The 19,287-nt window shown below is 48.1% G+C and overlaps 1 protein-coding gene across 22 annotated transcripts in view; it reads left to right on the top strand.

Moving 5' to 3' along the window:
• The window catches only part of SORBS1 (sorbin and SH3 domain containing 1), a 208,518-nt gene that overhangs the window by 183,195 nt on the left and 6,036 nt on the right, over positions 1-19,287 (top strand). For 17 of the 22 annotated variants that reach the window (XM_072971639.1, XM_072971637.1, XM_072971626.1 and 14 more), the window contains 4 exons: positions 1,069-1,183; positions 1,347-1,472; positions 2,669-2,863; positions 16,418-16,476. In XM_072971639.1, the coding sequence (XP_072827740.1) occupies positions 1,069-1,183; positions 1,347-1,472; positions 2,669-2,863; positions 16,418-16,476 (495 nt within the window). Of the gene's footprint in view, positions 1-1,068; positions 1,184-1,346; positions 1,473-2,668; positions 2,864-4,650; positions 5,425-15,629; positions 15,690-16,417; positions 16,477-19,287 lie in introns of all 22 variants that reach the window. The other 5 variants (XM_072971619.1, XM_072971624.1, XM_072971620.1 and 2 more) reach the window with 2 other exon arrangements.

Below are 19,287 nucleotides of genomic sequence, written 5' to 3'. Positions count from 1 at the left end.
TCAAATGAAGTCCTGGTTAGAGGTTATCATATCATTATTGAGGCAAACAAAAGGATGTGAAAAAGCTGAAAAAAGGCATGAAGAACATTTGAAGGAAAATCCACTTTTCTTTCCAAGATCCCGTTTCTGTGTTGAAAAGGAAGCACAGGAACATTTACTGTTAACTATACGAGAGGAACCATGCTGGCTGTTTTATTTGTAGTTTGTTGCCAAATTCTCCAACAACCCTGAATTAGCTCCTATTTTCAGATAAAGAAAGTATCTCATAGAGATGAAGTATCTTGCCTAAGGTCCCAGAGCCAGTAGATGGTATAACTGGATTTTGAACTCAGATCTGGTCATTTCAGAGCCTGTCTCTGCTACATGATGATAGATGGATAGGTGGATGGATGTCTGAATGGATAGAATGACAAAAGGATACCAGTTTGTCACACATAATTTGAAGGTATTTCAAATGTAATGGGTAATGAGGTCATGCCGTGCTAGGGCATAGACAAGGGCAGTGAAAATACCTAGAAGGAAACATTTTTCACCATTTAATCAAAGCAGTGAAGACTGCTGGGTGCATCGCTGTGTGTTGCATAAATATCTGAGCATAAGACAACATTGACCAAAAATACATTCAGGCAGCAGCAAACTAATGAGGCATCTGAGCACTTTTGAGTGGTACTCAGCTTGAAAGTTAACCTTCAGCCCACCAAAGACTGGGAAAATGCCAAATGTGCTGTAATTTCCTGAATAGCAGGGTTCTCGCTTCCAAATACAGAGCCCCCTCTTCTGTAGTTTGACCCCTTTGACCTCATTTGAAGTCTCCTTTTACTAAAACACTGAACATCTTTTTTTTCCTTTAAATTGAAGCATAGTTGATTTACAATGTTATCTTAGTTTCTGGTGTATAGCATAGTGATTCAGCTTAACACATATTTTTCATATTCTTTTTCATTATAGGTTATCACAAGATATTGAATCTAATTCTCTGTACTGTGCAGTAGGCCCTTGTTGCTTTGAGCATTGTAATATTACACCTATAGGAACGTCCACTAAAATGCTGTGACCCTCTACCCCCAGGGAGCTTCCGCTGCAGAAGGGAGACATCGTTTACATCTGTAAGCAGATAGATCAGAACTGGTACGAAGGAGAGCACCACGGCCGGGTGGGGATCTTCCCACGCACCTACATTGAGGTACCACAGCCCTTCTCTCTAAGGAGTAGCCCGGTCGTGCCCAGCGCAACATTTACTTAACTTGTGTTTCGTCTCCTTCTTTCCTGTCATTTCCCTGCTTTCCTCTCATTTCCCTGCTTTCCTCTCATTTCCCTTCTCCTTCGCCTCCCTTTCCCTTTCTCAGCTTCTCCCTCCCGCTGAGAAGGCTCAGCCCAAAAAGCTGACACCAGTGCAGATCCTGGAATACGGCGAAGCCGTCGCCAAGTTTAACTTTAACGGTGACACGCAAGTAGAAATGTCCTTCAGAAAGGTAAACCACCCTCTCATCCCTCGCCTGGGGGGTAGGGGGACGCTGGGGGGCGCTCTTCTCCTGGGCATGTGGCATAGGGAGGGCAGTTGGTCTGGCAGGGGTGTTGGCCATGTAGTTTGAGAAGTTAAATTTTTCCAAGCCATGATTTCCTCATATATGAAATGAAGATAAATGGCCCTCTCCTAGAGCTGTTGTGAGAGGATTCACTGAAACGCTCAATATGACACATGGCATCTGGCTGATGCTTAGTGGACAGGAGACGCCAGCGTTACCATTGCCTTCAAGGCGCACAGCACGCTTATTCTGAGCACGGTTAGGCTGTGCAGAGATACTGTTCTTCTAGGAATTCACACGCTCTCTTTACGTATGCACATTCTCTGGCTGGCTGAAGTTATTAAAGTTACTAATTTTATTGAGGATTGAAGGAAGTGAGTACACGCCTTGGGAAAAGATGAGCTCCCTTATAGAAAAGAGAAACGCCGGAAGCAACATGATTTCCCTCCATCAGGAGACCAATAATTAAGCCATTATATGTGTGTACAATAGAGCATCCTGCAGTGGCCATTGAGCTGTGCAACGCTGTTAAAAATGTAGACTGGTATTTCTTGATAAAGGAGGAGATTCACTCTGTTATTAAGTATGAAAAAGTAGGTTGGAAAAGGGAACACAGTGCCTATTCAGTTTTCCTAAGGAAAAAGTATGTGCAAATCTAATTCTCATGGAATTATCTATACCAAAATATGGACAGTGGTTACTCCCAAATGATAATATCATGAGTAATGATTATGTTCTGCCTTATGGTTGTGTTTTAACTTTTCTGTAATGATACAGGAAAAAATAGTCATTCGTAAAAAGAGAAAGAACCCCCAAAACCTTTCCCTTTGAGAAGATTGGATATCTGTCTATTTTGCCTTAGATAAATCCGAAACCCTACATTTGCCTGTTAGCTTTGGGGAATGAATTTGACCTTCTCCTTTATCAAAATATTTAAAGACCGAGCTGAACAGCATCCAGGTAGCTCTACTGCTGTTAGCATCTCCACCCCAGTGCCGTTAATTCCATCCAGGTCTAGCCAGGAAGGTTTTTCTGAACAAAGGAGGAGACAAATAATGCAGGACAGCACAGGGTACAGGCAGGGGCCTCCGTCGTGCTGAGGCCCAGTAGGACAAGGACCCCTGCCTTGCCGTGTCTTTTAGGGCGAGAGGATCACACTGCTTCGACAGGTGGACGAGAACTGGTACGAAGGGAGGATCCCGGGGACGTCCCGGCAAGGCATCTTCCCCATCACCTATGTGGACGTGATCAAACGGCCACTGGTGAAAAACCCCGTGGATTACATCGACCTGCCTTTCTCCTCCTCCCCAAGCCGCAGTGCCACTGCAAGCCCTCAGGTACCTAAGCTTCTCGCCACTGGTTTTCACCCTCAGCCTGACAAACCTCAGTGCTGATGGCTCACAGCCCCTCTGGGGCAGTTTCCCAGCACTGTGATTAAGAACCGTCTCCAGCCATGCAGCGTGTACGCACCAGGGTTTGTTTTCATGTGTACAAATGGCATTTTTCAGGAACTTGGTGGGAGAACTATCTCAGAGGGAGAAGAAGTGCTTAAGGTGATTGATTGCTCTGGGGATAAGATGATTAGGGAAAGAGAAGTAAGAGTCATTACCACTTGGTCCAAAATTGTGTCCTGTGTGGGGAGGATATAGCTCAGTGGTAGAGTGCACGCTTAGCATGCACAAGGTCCTGGGCTCAATCCCCAGTACCTTCATTAAATAAGTAAATAAACCTAATCACCTCCCCCCTAAACAAATAAAAACAAATAAATAAATCTAAGTTTAAAACAACAACCACCATCCTGGGAGCATCCCATCCAGGGTGAGGCTGTTGTCTGGGTACCACCCTTGACCATACATGCCATGGCCAGTATGGCTCTCTTGGTCATCTTACTAGTCAAGATTGGCCTGCAGAAGACAAAGATTGAGAGAGGGAATTTCACATTTTCATCCTTAGGCACGTATACCAGATTCAGAGGAGTCTTTGCAAGCAAGAACCAGGTTGGAAAAGAACTTAGAGCATCTCTGTCTATACTGGGCTGAAAGGAAGTAGATTTAGAGGCATAATAGGATCTTTGCTTCCCTGAACATTAATTATGAATAAACTTGTTTTAAAATATAAGTTACTCCAGACCCATCCCCACTTTCCCAAAGCCAAGAGAAAAATCAGACCTCGGGTACAGGAGAGGAACAGTAGGATGACTTCCTTTGACATAGACTGACCATACCCCTGGGGTAAGTTACAGGAAGGGTGGCCAAAGGAATGAGAGCAGGACCCAGGGACTAGCATGACACTTGAATGGCCTTTTCTCTCATTCTCCAATCATTTCCTCTCCCGCCTGCCATTGCTGACCCCCTAGGAAATGGTTCTTGGCAAAAGGCGTGAGATGGGCTGACCCGGGGCGTCCTGCACAGTGAGATCCAGACCCTGTGGTCTCGTGGGGAGGGCATGAGATGGGTGCAGGGCTTTCTGCTGTGTAGGAACGTGGGGAATTCAACTAGATTTTTCACTTGACTATAGCCAAGCACAACTGTAAAACAAGATGACTAGAGTGTGCATATACCTCTCTGGAAGGCTCTTTGCTGAGCCCCCTAGAGAGAATAAAACCCCAGGTAGGGCCTGGGCAGTAGTGGCAGGCCTTTTTAAACTTTTTAAATTGAGGTATGGTTGTCATACAATATTATATTAACCTCAGGTGTACAACCCAGTGGTTCAGCCAGGCGCCTTTTCTCCTCATGGCTCTGGGTCAGGGCTTCATTGGCAGAGGTGGTTATGTGGGGTGGGGCGGGAGGCTTCCAGGGGGCCCCTTTAAAACTCTGATTCTGCAAACCAGCTGGCACCATCTGTACCAACCTGGATGGGACCTTTTCTCCCGTCTCCCTCCCAGGCACGTCTCCCATCTTGACCTGCCTACACACACTCGCCCATCCGCACACACGCACCCACGTCGCAGTTTCCCTCCCAGCCTAACCGATCCGTTTCTTTTTTGGACACCAGACTGTCCTGCTCGTCCTCTCCATTTCATTCCTCTCCTTTGTCCCTTGTGATTATTTTCCTCCTTTCTTCTTTATGCTGACACTTGTGCCTTTTGCTTCTTTTGTTTTCCTCTCTCTCTCTTTTCTTTAAGTTTCCTGGTCCTAGCAAGCTCACCATGCCAGCCCCCTCATCTCTGCCCCACGCTCACCGAGCCCTGTCCCCTGAGATGCAGGCTGTCACCTCTGAGTGGATCTCGCTGACTGTAGGGGTCCCGGGCAGGCGCCCTCTGGCCCTGACCCCACCCTTGCCTCCTCTGCCCGAGGCTTCTGTCTACAGCACTGACTCCCTGGCCTGGTTGGCGAGGCCCAGCCCCTCCCTGTCCCTCAGCCTCCCCCATTCAAGCTGGTCGGACCGGTCCACCCTACACTCGGCAGTCTCCCCACTGGCCCTGCCTCCTCCGCACAAAGCCTGTTCCCTGGTGCCTGGTGCCCAGGGCTCCCTCCATGTCAACGGAGACAGTGGTACCCACGTGTCACCTCTGGGGCTCCACCAGGATAGCTTCTCCCAGCTGCGGCTTGGGAGTTCTGACAGGGTCATCTCGGAGCTTAGTGACGCCTTTAGCAGCCAGGGTAGGCAGCAGCCGTGGCGAGAAGAAAGAGGACCACATGAGAGGAAAGCAGAGAGGGAGGCAGGTGAGACATGCCCAGGTGGACCCGCCATCTCTAAGAAGAGCTGCCTGAGACCTTCAGACGTGGTCCGGTGCCTGAGCACCGAACAGAGACTCGCAGAGCTCCACAGCCCTGAGGAGAGCCGGCCCCGCCAGGCCCTGGGTAGCCCTTTCCCGGGAAGGGAGGCCAAGCACACAGAGCTGCATAGAGGTGGCGAGCAGGCCGAGAGGAAGGCCGCTCGGACTGGTGCGAGCCAGGTAGGCCTGCAGCATGACCGTGTGTGCCCTGGCGTCTCGGTCGGCAGGGTGGGCCAGGCGTCTCACCCCCAGCTGGGTGGATGCCCGTGCGACCCATTGGCTTGCTTGGGAACAAAAATATGACCCAGGAGGGAATGGAGGTCTCATCCATTAAGGTGTCAGGGCTGGGATAGTTGGAGGCAAAGGACAGCCTATATTCTGGCCTCTCGAAGTGATTCAGCAGTGACCTCCACATTGGATACCTCCTGGCCTGGTGCAAAAGCCCATGAGTAGGAGGGCCCAGCCATGCTTTGGAGATCATCCTCGGTTTGCTCTAACACAGCTGAGAACACCAGGCTTCGGTTTGGCTCCGTGTGGTTTGGTTTTGTGTGCGACGCGCTTTGTTTCCATAACCTGTGGCACTCTGCCTGCCAGTGCCCAGCCCTGTCAGGTCTTCGTCCTGTCTCATGTTTGTGTGGGAGCGCGGGGCCTCTGTTCACTGATGAGCAATGCCTTTTGGTTCTGGGTGGGGGAGCCGTATAGGCCCAGGGCTGGTGTCCTTGAATGGGTAAGCCAGGTTTTTAGGTGTGTCCCATTTTCTCTCGGGGTCAGCTGCAAAGATTTTAGGGTTTGGACCAAGGTGGCCCTAGGGTGTTTTGAGGGCTGAAAAATTGGGGGCGGGCAGAGGTGAACTTGGCAGTTAGATCCTGGTGCCAATTTTGGCTATGCTGTTTAATACCACAGAAGACAAAATTTTGGGCAGCTTCACCGAAGTAGCCAGGTTTGAATGCCGGCTCACCTCTCCTGTCCAGTGACTTGGGAGTTACTTCCACTCTCTGGGCCTCAGTTTCCTCATCTGTAAAATAGAGATGGTAACACCTACCCCATAATCTGGTTGAGAGGATTCCACACAGTCATGCACGTGAAGTGCTAAGCACAGGGGCTGGGAACGGAACATGTCAGCGCTCTGTAAATGGAAGCTATCCGCTTTGGGTACTGAGAACTGAGAACATTCTGAAATATTTTTTTGAACCAGATGGAATTCTTGACAATGTCTCCAAACCATTTATTATCTCCTGTATACCATGCCCACGGCAGACTGTGCTTGATCCTCAGACCTGCAATCCCAGTTACCCTTCCAGGTGTCACTTACTGACTCAGTGTATTTATGCTAGGCCTGTAGACAGCAGCCTCTGGGCAGGGTCCAGGGGTCATGGTGTCCCTGCCCTTGAGAAGCCTTGTGCATCGGTGAGAATGGCGTCGGTGAGAATGGCGGGCACGGTGGTGGAGGTGTGCTCCGGGGCTGCAGGAGCAGAGGCCTGCGGCGCTGAGGGTAGGGCTGAGGAAAGAGCAGTGTCTGGGGAAGGCCCTGCCTGGCCTCGGGGCAGGTGTTCCTGGAATGCATGTTGGGAGAGGGAGAGAAGGGTGCATCTGATCAAGGAAAGAGTAGTTTGTTGGAGGGGAGCGGGTGACGTGGCCGGCTGAAAAGAAGTAAATGTCTCGACACAGGAACAACTCTGTAAACGTTCTAAGTCAGCCCACGGTGCTGGAGCCCTCGCTGTCAGCGGTGAGTCATCGCGGCTCGATTCCAGGACCCCATGTGTACAGGAAGTGTGCGGGGCACTTGGCCGAGGTTAAGGGTCTACACCTCCCTCTTCCTAACTGGGAGAGGAGGGGATGTGCTGGCCACACGGAAGGCCAGGCTTGTTGAAAATGGACTTTCCTGTCTTGATGGGCCTCCAGACCCTGCGTGTACCCCTTCCTGTCCCCTCCCTTCCTGCTGCTCCTCCAGCACGAGCCCTTCTCCACAGGCCTGGCCTCGCTCCCTGCTGGGAGCTGGGAGGTGGTGTGACAAGGGCTCATGCCCACACACTCTCTCCCAGTCCCCTCTGCCTTCCCCTCCTATGACTGGGAGCGGGACGGCAACCCAGGAAACCAGGTCCTCGAAAAGAAGCTGTCTGCCTCTGGAGGCCCCTTGGGATGACAGAGCTGAAGATGGGAAGGACTTGAATGACAGGTGTTCTCTGGTGGCCCAGGCAGCATGACGTGACCTCAGGCCACGTCGCTGATTTGTATAAAGGCATTCCAGACTAATTTGTGTTATCTGGAAAATGCGAGCCGCTCTTGTCCTTGCTGGGGCGGGGACCAATAGTTCAGTTTTGTCATTGCTGTTGGGAAGCTCGGTTGAGTATCTGACTGGTAAGTAGACGGGATTTTGCCTGAGAGCCTCAACTGAAAGATATTCAGAAATGTTATGACCATTTCCTCTTTCATTCATGCGTCTAGAATGTTCCAGGCACTGTGCTAAGTGCTACAGGAGACAGAGAGGGACAAATATCACTGGAGGCTCCCGTTGGCTCTCAGGAAAGTCCTCCCTCATGGGCTTAGAAGGCCCCATGTGATCTGGTCATTTAGACAGCAAGCCAGCCTCACTTGCCAAAGCCTCCCCTGCTTATGTGCCTGGAAAATTCCCATCTGTCCTGCACTTCTCCACTTAGATGATACTTCTGCCAGGAAGCCTTTCCTAACAACTTTTCCCTCCCCCTGCAAGACTGAATGAAGGGCTGGACTTTGTGCTTTCACAGCCCCCTGCACCCGACCTAAGCAGGCACTTATCAGCTCTACCGTATTGGTCCCTTTGTCTGTCTGTCACTAGAGTATGAGGGACCAGGACACCTGATACGTGGAAGATGCTCAATAAATGTATGTTGCGTTTTGAAAGCGAAGATACAAAATGACGGACCCCCAACTAAAGGAGTGTATGCTCTCCACGAGGGGGATAAGGCATGTTCACAAATCCTTACAATGTAGACAGGGAATGAGGGCCACCGACAGTTCACTCAGAGTTTAAGAAGGGGAGAAATAATAGGCAATAGGAGGGGGAAGGTGGAAAGACTTCTGGAGAAAAGTGGCTTTTGATCTGGGGCTTAAAGAGCTGGGAGTTTTATGATAGGTAAACAGCAAGAGGGCAGCATTCAAGGCAAACAGATGACCCAGCCAAGGCCCCAGGGGTAGGAATGTGGTAGGGGGTGGGGAGTCCTGAGCCCCTGGTTTGGGTGAGGCTTAGGTGTCACAGGTGGAGAGAAGGGGCCAGGAGCAAATCTCAGACACAGATACTGATCAGCGCCTCCTAACCTTGTGTCTGGTCATCTTCCTCAAGTCCTGTGACCCTTGCTAATTGGTCGCAAGAATTCCCTACTTGGTGCTGGCCCCTCCTCTGTGGCTTTCCTTCTCCCGAGTCACCTGGACAGCCTGTCTGTGCCATTCTCTGCAGACGTGGGAGCACTTCCTTGTGAAAGGGTCTGACTCTTCTTCACTCCTCTGTGGACTCCCTAACCGATATCACATTGGGTTGGCTGCTCATGTTTTAGGCAGACATTCTCAGAAGGCGGTGCATGAAGTGCAGGGGGTGTTTATAGGAAGCCAGGATCAGACTCCCTGGAAAGAGCGCTGCACTGAAAGTCAGCATCGCCAGGCTCTGGCCCCAGCTCAGCTGCTGTGTGTCTTTGGTGAATCACTTCCCTTCTCTGGCAGCTTCACTGTCCATAAACAAAAGATTCAGACAAGAGAATTAAAGTTCTTGTTAGTCTGTGATGAGCTAAAAATCCTATGTGCGTTTCAGTTAAAAGGAGAGAGAAGAACAAATACAAAATTTCAAGTAGGGGGTTTGGGATAGATCTGTGGACCTCCACAATGGAAAAAATGAAAGTATATTTATTTTTCGAGGGACAACTTAACAAATTGGACAAAAACATACAAAATGCCCAAGAGTTCAGAATTTTCAGTCAAGTTCTTGGATTTTGTTGGGTATAAATTTGGCCAAGAAGGTTTAGGACAATCTGTCAAGAAAGTAAAGGGGAAGATGGTCTTGGAAATTGTCACCATTAGCATCATCCAGTATTTACCGAGCTTCCCCAAGATGGGAGCACAGTTTGCTGGCTGGCACCCAGCCTTGGTTTTCAGGTGTTCCGACAGCTGGTGTGAGAGATCCTCATAGGATTTCTGATTTAAAAAGTATCCTTAAAGATCATCTACTCCAGTGACTCGTAACTTTCGCTGGACCATAGAACCTTAGAGAAGCGGAGAATTCTGAAAAGCTGAGGATTCTAGGCCAGTGGTCCGGGGAGGAGAGTGGCGCACACACAATTTTGCATAAAGTTTTAAGAGATTCACACCTGAGTCCATCTGGGCGCTCCCTAGGAGTCCAGGGACCCCCCCAGGTGAAGAGCCCCCGGTCTATTCTACTTTTACAATGAAATGAGAAAACTGAGGCCTGAGGACTGTGAAAAAACTTGTGTGATGGGCCCCAAAGAGAGGGAAACCAATCAAACAGTATAAATCTGAGGCCATGAAGTATAAATAGAAGTATTCAGAAAAGCTGTGTGTCCTCAAAGTATCTGAGAAGCCTAAGAACAAAGCACACTACAGCCTCAGAGAAAGGAGAGGAGAGAGGGAAACCCTCTCAGCTGACAACAGAAAGATGTGCTTTGGCGAGTTCAGAGGGAAGGTCCCTTACTGCCTGGCAACTAAGTTAGTTCCCACAAAGAGAACAAAGGCAGAGGCCTGCTTTGAGCATGGAAATGAGAAATAGAAGGGAAAGCATGTGCTGCAACTGACAAGAACAAAAAGGAAATTTAAAATGTTCACATCTCCAACTAAAATGGGGAAACGTTTTCCTTTGACTCACTCAGAAGGGAAATCTCTAAATATATACAGGGGGTGTTCAGCAGTGTACAGGAAGGGGAGAGACAGTGGCCACAGTTCCTACAGAAATAACCAGCGGGAACTCTCTCCACACCTAAGGTGTAGGGAACGGAGCCCTGAAGCTGCCGTGTCCACCCCTACGCAGGTAACAGGACAGATGGCTGATTGCAGTAGAAACCCGCAGGCCCGCTGCAGAGCCCGGGGCAGGTGAAGGTGGCCTCTTAATCAGCACATCCCCCCAGCTCTTCTGCTGTCTGCCCCAGGCAGAGCACAACCCGCAAGATCAGGTGGGAGGTGTGGGATGTGGAGTCACAGAGACCGGGTTTCAAATCCTGGTCCTTCAGTCCCCAACTCAGTCCTGTTGGGTTTTAGTTTTGTAAGATGAGGTCTCATGGAGATGTGTGCCTTTAGCCCAGAGCTGGGGATTGGGACTCGAGAAACAGTTGTGTGATACCGAGGCAACAGGGAAAAAAAACAAAAGTAGTTTATTTTATCCTCCATTCCCCTTAAGAAAGAGGGGGTTGGGAGAGGGAAGAAAGAAGAAGATGGAAGAATCCTTTCACTTTGGTTACACAAATCCAGAGCTTAGAACACTGAAAACTTGTACTCTGTCAATTAGTGCTGCTCCCAGTTCTCACCTTGAGTACAAATGCGTCCTCTTGGAAAGCTTTTCATTTCTTCATACTTGACTGCACATTCGCTATTATCCGTCTGATTGTTTTCAGAAACAGACCTCAGCACAGACTAGGAGAAGGCTGAGCATTTAGATTTAGTGTTGTCATCAGATTCTAATTGCAACAGAAGCCGATGTGTTGTCTGTGGACTGATCTGCAAGGAGGTTAAGTCTAGGTGGTGAGCATTTGAACTAATTGGTTGTAGTTAGTTTTATATCTAAGCCCGGGATCTTTTTCTTAAGAACTCAATGGAGTCTGACGATTTTGCGGGTCCTGTGTGGCGTTTCTTAGAGCTGACACCTCGGAGCCTGAACCATCCAGTTCTTCCAACTCCTCCGACAGGGTTTGCCTGTGGTCTTCCAGGAGCTGCAATTCCTCTTCCATTGAGTGAACCCCTCTCCTGCCACATTGCCAGACGTGAGCTGTCCAGCCACTCTCAGCGCTACAATCAAAAGCCATCTGCCACCCCATCTCCAGTGGGCAGTGAGTGGAGTGCTGCCTCTCTCAAGCCAGGGCAGCCCTGTCCAGTCCTAGTTCTCAAGTCATAGGATGCAGACTAATCACTACGTTAGAACTTTTGAGCCAAAAATGATGTTTGTGGAAATCATGTCCAAGCCTCTGATTTGACTAAGAACTTGAAATCCAAAGAAGTTAAGCATTTTGCTCAAAAGACAATAAATGACTGTGAGAGCCTGACCTGGAACCCAGTGTCCTCCCTCCAAGTCCAGTGTCCCCAGAGAGGTGGAGTCTGAGAAGACACGGGCTGTGAGATGCCGTCTCTGGCACGGACAGGTTGGGAGAATACAGACTCGTGACGCTTCTAGAGGGGCTTGGCGTCACGCGGAGGTGGACTTCCTGTCCTGTCCACATCTCCAGGACTTCCTGCTGGCCTCTGGCCTGTGGGCAGTTTATTTTGGGCTTCAAGGCTTTGGCACACACCCAGAGCTGGAAGAGGATGCTTACTAACTCATGGTAGCACCAGGTGTTTTGGGGATCTGGAGGGATTAACAGCCCCAGGGAGGCTCGGGTCAGGTTTCTGAGGGACTTCTGTGAACTGGAGGTAGAAAGGCAACAGGGCAAGGACACCTGCATGGTGGCTCCCTCGGGAGACTGTAAGAGAGCTCCGGGCCAAGAGGGCCCGCGTGTGTGTATGTGTGCAATACAAGAGAAAAGCGGCTTCTGGATCAGCAACTATCTCCTGCTTAGTGTTGATGGAGGAGGGCAGTGCAGTGCAGCGTGAGGGGTGTGTGTGTGTTGGGCACGTGGCTCTTCTTCTAAACGTGAAAAACTGGAATGTATTTTCAAGAGTCTGAAATGTACTTGGCATGAGATAATAGTCCCTTTGTCCCTAACCCTATCTGAGGTCCAGGTTAGAACTTTGTGTGCTTTTAGGCTTTAAGAAGGATGTACACGGAGACCCAAGGAGGGTTTAGAGCAGCACTGCCAGCAGGACTATGTGAGTCACATATATAATTTTAAATTTTCTGGTAGTAAAATAGAACAGGTGAAATTAATTTTAATAATTATTCGATTTAACATACCTAAAATTGTATCATTTTAACATATAATCAGTGTAATAATTGTTGAGATAGTTTACATTCTTTATCTTGTACTAAGTTTTTGAAATAACTTTGTAAAAAGGGTGACGACACTTACAGCATATTTCACACTGGCCCCATCTCAAGTGTTGAGTGGATACATGTGGCCACCGGCTACCATATCGGAGAGCATAGGTTCAGAGAAAGAGATACGTGAAGCTGTACATGGTTGGAAAATGGATCAGGGAAGAAAAAACATACACCTAGAGGGAAGAAAATCGGAAGGTAACGGCCTTTGAAGTGAAAGGCGAGTCCCTGTGAAGGGTGTCAGTGGTTTCTGTCTCCACCGAGGGGTGCCGTACCCACCCCAACCCCCCCAAAAAAAATCCTGTTTAGATTTAAATCAAACATAGAACTGAAGTATAAAGAATGCACTTCAAATAGGGAGAAATTGAGTCTTCACTAGCAGGATAAATATTTATATTGTCTTCTTCCTTCATTTATTCCACAGATGTTAAGTAAGGAACCAGGTCACTTCTCAGGGATGAGTTAAGTTTGTACAGAGGTGAAGTTTGTCCAGATGTGCAGGCTGTGATGATGATTATCCTCTGGTCTGGATACCACCTGATAGCAAGGAAGTACTAGCTGGGTCAGGATCCCTTTTCAGTCCTGTGGATCCTTGAGTTAACGATCGGGTGATATCCATTACTGCGCTCTGAACCTTTTACATGAGGAAAAAGTGTTTAAGAGAAGTTACAGTGCCTGTTTTCAGAAGCTCGGTGTTCCTATTATCCCTGCCCCAGCTGTCCCATCACAAGACAGGAGGGAGGTGGTGTGGCAATGAGACCTTGAGAGGGTCAGTACTCAGTGGCTTTGCCACCTTGGGCAAATCTTCAGACTTCCCTGAGTCTTAAAAAAATTTTTTTCTGCCCTCACGCAAGTCAAAGGGTGAGTATACAAGTCAGGTGAGGTAATGGTCCTATGTGAGCTTTGAAAGCAGCTTAAAAAAAAGGTACATTACAAAAGAAAGGGACAGTACAGTATCAGTTCCTCCATACTGTGTCTGATTCACCAAATCTCTTTTAAGTGCCAAGTATTTGCTAGGTGACCGATTCCAGTCACTCCTTTGGGATTAAAGTTGACTGAAAGATGCTTGGGGGCTTCTGTAAGCTGTGGAGATAATGTCAGAAGATTGTCCACATCCTCTGTTTGTACTATACTTGACCTGAGGTCGGTAGGCCACCAGCTGGAGTTTGGAAATATTTTTGGTCTTTACGAGAACTTTTATTTTCATGGGGTGCAACCCAGACTGACACGCTGAGATAGCCACAGAATCTCAGTGCTGGATAATTGAGGTGCTCTGCAGCCTCACTCGCTGAGCAGCAGTGTGGGCACCACCAAATAGAAATGAGCAGTCCCAGGCTGCACCCCAGATGCGTCAAATCAGAATCTGCATTTTAACAGGATCCCAAGTGATACTGACAGACACTAAAGTGAGAAGCAGTGCCCTGCAGTATCCCGTCTAGCAGTAGTTAACAGCCTCAGCATGAACGGCCACTGGGACAGACAAGTCACGTCCTCTCCAGGCAGCCCATTCTGTTGGACAGCTCTCACTCTGAGAATGTTTTCCCTTCTATCAAGTCAAACTATCCCTGTAGGTGTCACCCACTCTGGGCTGTCACTTCAAAGCCCAATAATAGGTGCTTGGAAGAGTCATTATGTTCCTTTGCTTTGCAGAAGCCTTGATCCAGGGGCTGGATGGGTGGTGAGTGGGGCCACACAAGGTCACTCCCAGTCACCTGGCAGAAGCCCACAGGTCCTGAGACATTTCCTAGGGAGCAAAACCCTTGCCGTTCTGTCTCTTCTTTTACCCCTGCCATAGTCTAGGGGGGGCTGGTTTAAGGGATTGCAAGAGGGGGTTTGGAGAACTTGAAGTTTTCCAGAGGATGAGAGTGTAGAAGTGATGGAACCTGTAGGGCCTGCTAACAGATGAGACATTTACAGCAGAGATGAGCAGGACGGGCTGGTGTGGTGGGGCAGCTTTACCTCTCGCTAGCTGTGTGACATTGGGGAATGTACTAAACCTCTCTGAGCATCGGCTTCCTGGATTTTAAAAGAAAACGGGATGATAAGCCCTGTCCTGCCTATCTCCAGGGTTCCTGTGGGACTCACTGAAAATGTCAGTAAGCACACTTAGTAACATGGGAAATGGTCCAAGGATGAAAGAGAAGGTCCAGTGGGACAGTAGGTAAATCCACAAGACTAGTCTGTCATTAACTTGCTGTGTGACCTCAGGGGAGGCCCTCACCCTCTCTGGGCCTCTCTGTGAAACAAGTGGGTTATATACAAAAGATCTGAGTGCCATTCTGGAAGGCCCTGGAGTTACTGTGACTCAGTCTTGCTGTTATTGCACATTACCTGGAGGGTTTCTCCAAGTATGGCCTTTCAAATATTTATTTAGGGAGAATTATTACAGCTTGGAATTGAATCCTCTCTGGGGTAAATAATTCCAAACACTTTTCTAGTGAAGGCCTGTCCTCTACTGTAGGATCCTTACTTAAAAGACAGGTCTGCTTGGCCATGACTGCACCTTGCCTCCATATCAGCATGTGGTACCTGAGCTGGTGAGTGAGGAGTGATGGTGTCATTCCTCCAGCTGTGTCAGGACACACCATTCTATTTCTGGAAGCAAACTCTGCCCTGTGAGATACCCGAACTCCTCATACTTAGCTGGAGTGGATCGTGGGCAGATTTTTCCTGGGGAATTAGTCTTGTATAATTACCAAGAGTTTTTCAAAAGCGTTCTCTCTTTTCTGGTTTTTATCAGTACCGGAAAATGGCACAGGTTGATAAATCTGCCTTGCCAGAGGAGGCTCCCAGTTGGCACAGTTTCTGAAACTGGCTCTTGGTACAGCAGCTCTTCCATAGACGCTTGCCAGCTGGGAGCCAGGGGCCCAGAGTGTGTGGTCATGGAGGGACATAACGGGACATAACTGTTCCTCAAGGCAGCCCTTCTGTGTCTCCTTCCGGCCAGTCTGGGGTCCCTGTGTTGTTCACTCTCACCGCACTGCAGCCATGCTCCCAACTGCCCATTTCATTGCCTGGATGCCTGCTTCTAACTCCGTACATTGCATTTTCTCCTCCGCACCCACCGTGTTGTCGTGGAAACTTCGTGGCCGTAGGCCGCGAGTATCCGGTGTCATCAAGTGTGATGGTGTGGTATGTGTATTTGCTCACACTTTTATTTTGACTCCTTTCCAATGTGACATCTGCTAAAATGTCTCCCTTATGATTTGCTTGGTGATCACAGCCTTCTCATCATTCATTGAGAGCAGGACCTGATCTCACAGACTCTGAAAAGAGCTATGTGGTAAGATGCCTGTTGAATAAGACTGTAGCTTTTCTAAAGAGAACCCTTCCTGACTTCTAGAGTCTAGGCCAGAGTGATGCCTGGTTAACGCACAGCTATTACTTACAAGACCTGTATGGCTGTTGTGGTTGAGAGTATAAGCCACCCTCTCAAAAAAAAAAAAAGCAGAGGCATTTCGAGACAATATTGTTATTTACTCTGCCTACATGTGGGATTAAATTAATGTATTAGTGCATGATTTGGGGATACATACTTGCATTTCTATCCTGAAGTTATTCCATTTGTAACAGTTACTCACTAATTACAGGCTTTTATGCTGCTGCCTTTTTTTTCTTTAATATTCATACTAAATCCCAAATTCTTCTGTATTTTACCTGTTTTTTCCATGCTTACGCCTGGATCCCTCCTGTACTCCACTACTGGAATATCTATTTTTTTAACCTGGATCTTCAACTCTGTTGTTTCCTTGGACTTATGTACATCGTCTGGAATGTTACATCTCTTCCTCTCTTTCTTCTTTTTTTTTTTTTTTTTTTTTTGGTCCCCATGTTGACTGTTTTATGGGGGTTTCTGGAAATCGCGGGGCCACCTCACAGGAAGCAGTTTGCAATGAGATCATAAACATTGCCGAAAAATCTGTCCATTACTGCAGCACTGTTTCTCATCCCCTTGACTTTCATCACAAGGTATCCCCTTCTGACAATAAATCATCTCTAATCATTTCTCAGCAACCTCAAGCCCAGCAGCGAAGAGTCACCCCAGACAGGAGTCAAACCTCCCAGGATTTGTAAGTATACTTGGCAAAGCTCGGTTCTCGTGTTCTCAGTAGACTGTTGGCCTTAGAAAGTGGGTCATTGACTCACTGTCAGGGCCGCCATGTGGGGGATGAACCAATCCTTCTCAGCTTCTCTGAGGGTTTCTAGTTAAGCCCATGTCCCATCAGCCCACGTGAAAACACGCGGCAGGTAAATAAAGTTGGTCACGGATTACTTGGGGGAGAGAGGTAAAGAAAACTGTCATACAGGGCAGACGGGAGCTGGGCTGACTGGTTTCATTTCTAGTGTGAGAATATAGAGGAAGGAGTGGTTAATTCTGACTAGAGATGAATGAATAGGGTTGATCCATTCATTAAATAAAAGTATTGGATGTCTCCTGTGTTCTAAGCACATAAGAGTAAACTCCATTCACAGAGGAAGGGGACTCTGGAGTGAGCATTGAAAGACAAATTGGACTTGAGAGCTAGAACAGGAAGGTAAAAGCTCTTCCCAGCTGAGGAAACCAAACGTGCAAAGGCCTGGGGTAGGTGGTGTGTTTGGAGAACTTTGAAGACCCCTGTGGCCACAGTACGGAGTTCACGGAGAAGATGGAACAAAGCTCAAGGAGTAGGTTGGGGACCAGACTGTAGAATCCAGAATGCAAACAAAATAAATTTGGATTTTAGTCTGCATTCATTCAGGAGCTACTGACAGTTGATAAAATGAGGAACATATTGATTGTGTTCTGTTTTAGGGAGATAAGTCAGGCAACAGAGTGGAGGGTGGATTCCAGAGACAAAGGACAAAGGTAGTGGTCAGGAGATAGGAATCCAGCAAAGAAGTGATGAGAGCCTGAGCTCAGGGCCTGGAATTATGTAAGGCTCTCCAAGGAGATAAAGGTAATAAATAAAGAGAGAAGAGAACTGAAGGTAGGTCCTTGGGGAACCAACTTCTAAGGCACCAGGGTGCCTTTTAAGGCCAGCAAAGGAGACTGAGAAGGAGCAGCAGGAGACACAGGCGAGGGTCCAGGAGGGTCTAGTTGCACTTGTGTGCAACTGAGCAAGCAGTGTGTGGTCAGCAGTGCCCCTGCTTTTTTTTTTTTTTTAAGTTACATTTTTTTGTGTGGGGGAGGGAGGTACTTAGGTTTATTTACCTATTTACTTTTTAGAGGAGGTACTGGGAATTGAACCCAGGACCTCGTGCATGCTAAGGATGTGCTCTACCACTTTGAGCTATACCCTCCCCCCAGTGCCCCTGCTTCTGAGGTCAGGGAGGATAGGAAAGGAGAAGTGCCCTCCAGGTGGCAGCTGGAGGCACTGTTGGTGACCTCTGTGATGGCAGTGCTGGAGCGGCAAAGGCATGTGCTCTGTTAGAAAGGCTGACAGTGTGACAGTGAATGGAAGGAGCGGGGGCTGTGCAGAGTCAGGGGAGGTGTTTAGGATGCCATGACATAAGCACATTTGTACTTAAGGAGGAGTTGGCCAAATCGAAAGATGTAAGGGAGAAGATGTAAATTAAGGAAATAGCCCAGGAAGGGGAGTTCAGCATGGCCAGGAGAAGGGACATGGAAATGGGGGCAGGAGGGGGGGGTGTAGGGACCTGAACCTGGAGGGGAGGACAAAGTGCTGCCCACGACAAGCTTCATCTCAGGAAACAAGGGCAGAGCGAAGAGCCCTCTGCTCAGAATCGGGCACCAGAATTGGCAGAGGAGGCAGGGGGAGGAATCTGTGGAACTGTGTCCTAAATAGCATGATGACCATCCAGAAGCTCAGGGGACCCAGCAGCAAGGTTATGGGCCAGTCAGTCTCTGCTGTCTGGGTGAAAAGAGGGGACAGATAGCAGCAGTAATGTCCCAGAGCTGAGGCCAGCAAAGCCGCGCAGTGGGAATGAAGGGGATGAGGGCATCCTGAAAGTCTAGGTTGGGTGGGAGACAGCAGGCTGATACAGAAGCATCGAAATGTATTCATTTACCAACTGGAAACCCACCTACATCTCTTAATTCCTCAGCAGATACCTTCCTCCTGGCAGACAGATCCATCTACCGAAGTTTCACTACATTTGGATAAATACGTAAAATTAAATTGCCCCTTTGTTCTAGCAGAGAATCAGCCTCTTGTTTCTACTCTCTCTTGCCCACACACTGGGATTCACTGACATCTACTGACAACGGTAGATGACCGGCTCATTTGCAAAGTTTTGCCTGCTCCTGTTGCATTTCAAAATAGCGGGTAAACAGAATTGTGAACTGGTGCACAGTAGATGCTTCTTAAGTGTTTGTCAAAGGAATAAATGAAAAAATCTTTCATTTGTTGCCAGAGCAAGTATCAGATTTCACCACAAGCAGTCCGGCTTTCTCCAGAGCCTCGTGTCAGAGCAGACAGACGAAACTGCCCGAGGCCAACTAGCAAGAAATAAAAATCTTAACCCCAACATCACTGGCATAGAAATGCTTTCACGAGTTCCAGAAAAATGACATCCACATTTAAAAGCAGTTAATGAAATGTGTCTTGGCACGTAAAGAAACTCACAGTAGCTTTGCTGAACAGTGAGGCAATTGGGATGTACTTTTAAAAATTATATAAATAAATACATGACAATTGCCATACCCTCCCCATTGTATGTAACCAGAATATAGTGTCTGTCTCTGCACCCAAGTCACTTCTGATTATCCTTGATGATCTACATGGATTGTCCTATAAATGTTAATAAAGGGGAGTATTTAGGCAAAAAAGCTTGGTTGCACTAACCAAATGAAACTAAGAGGATTGATCACGACTTGCTTCTCCGAAGTTCCCCATCCCTGTGAATTTTAATTTACTTATCACATGTTGAATGGATCTCCC

This window comes from Vicugna pacos, chromosome 11 (assembly GCF_048564905.1).
Source record: "Vicugna pacos chromosome 11, VicPac4, whole genome shotgun sequence".
Classification (NCBI taxonomy): Eukaryota; Metazoa; Chordata; class Mammalia; order Artiodactyla; family Camelidae; genus Vicugna; species Vicugna pacos.
Note: the sequence above shows the minus strand (reverse complement) of the source record. Positions and strands in the feature narration are given on the sequence as shown.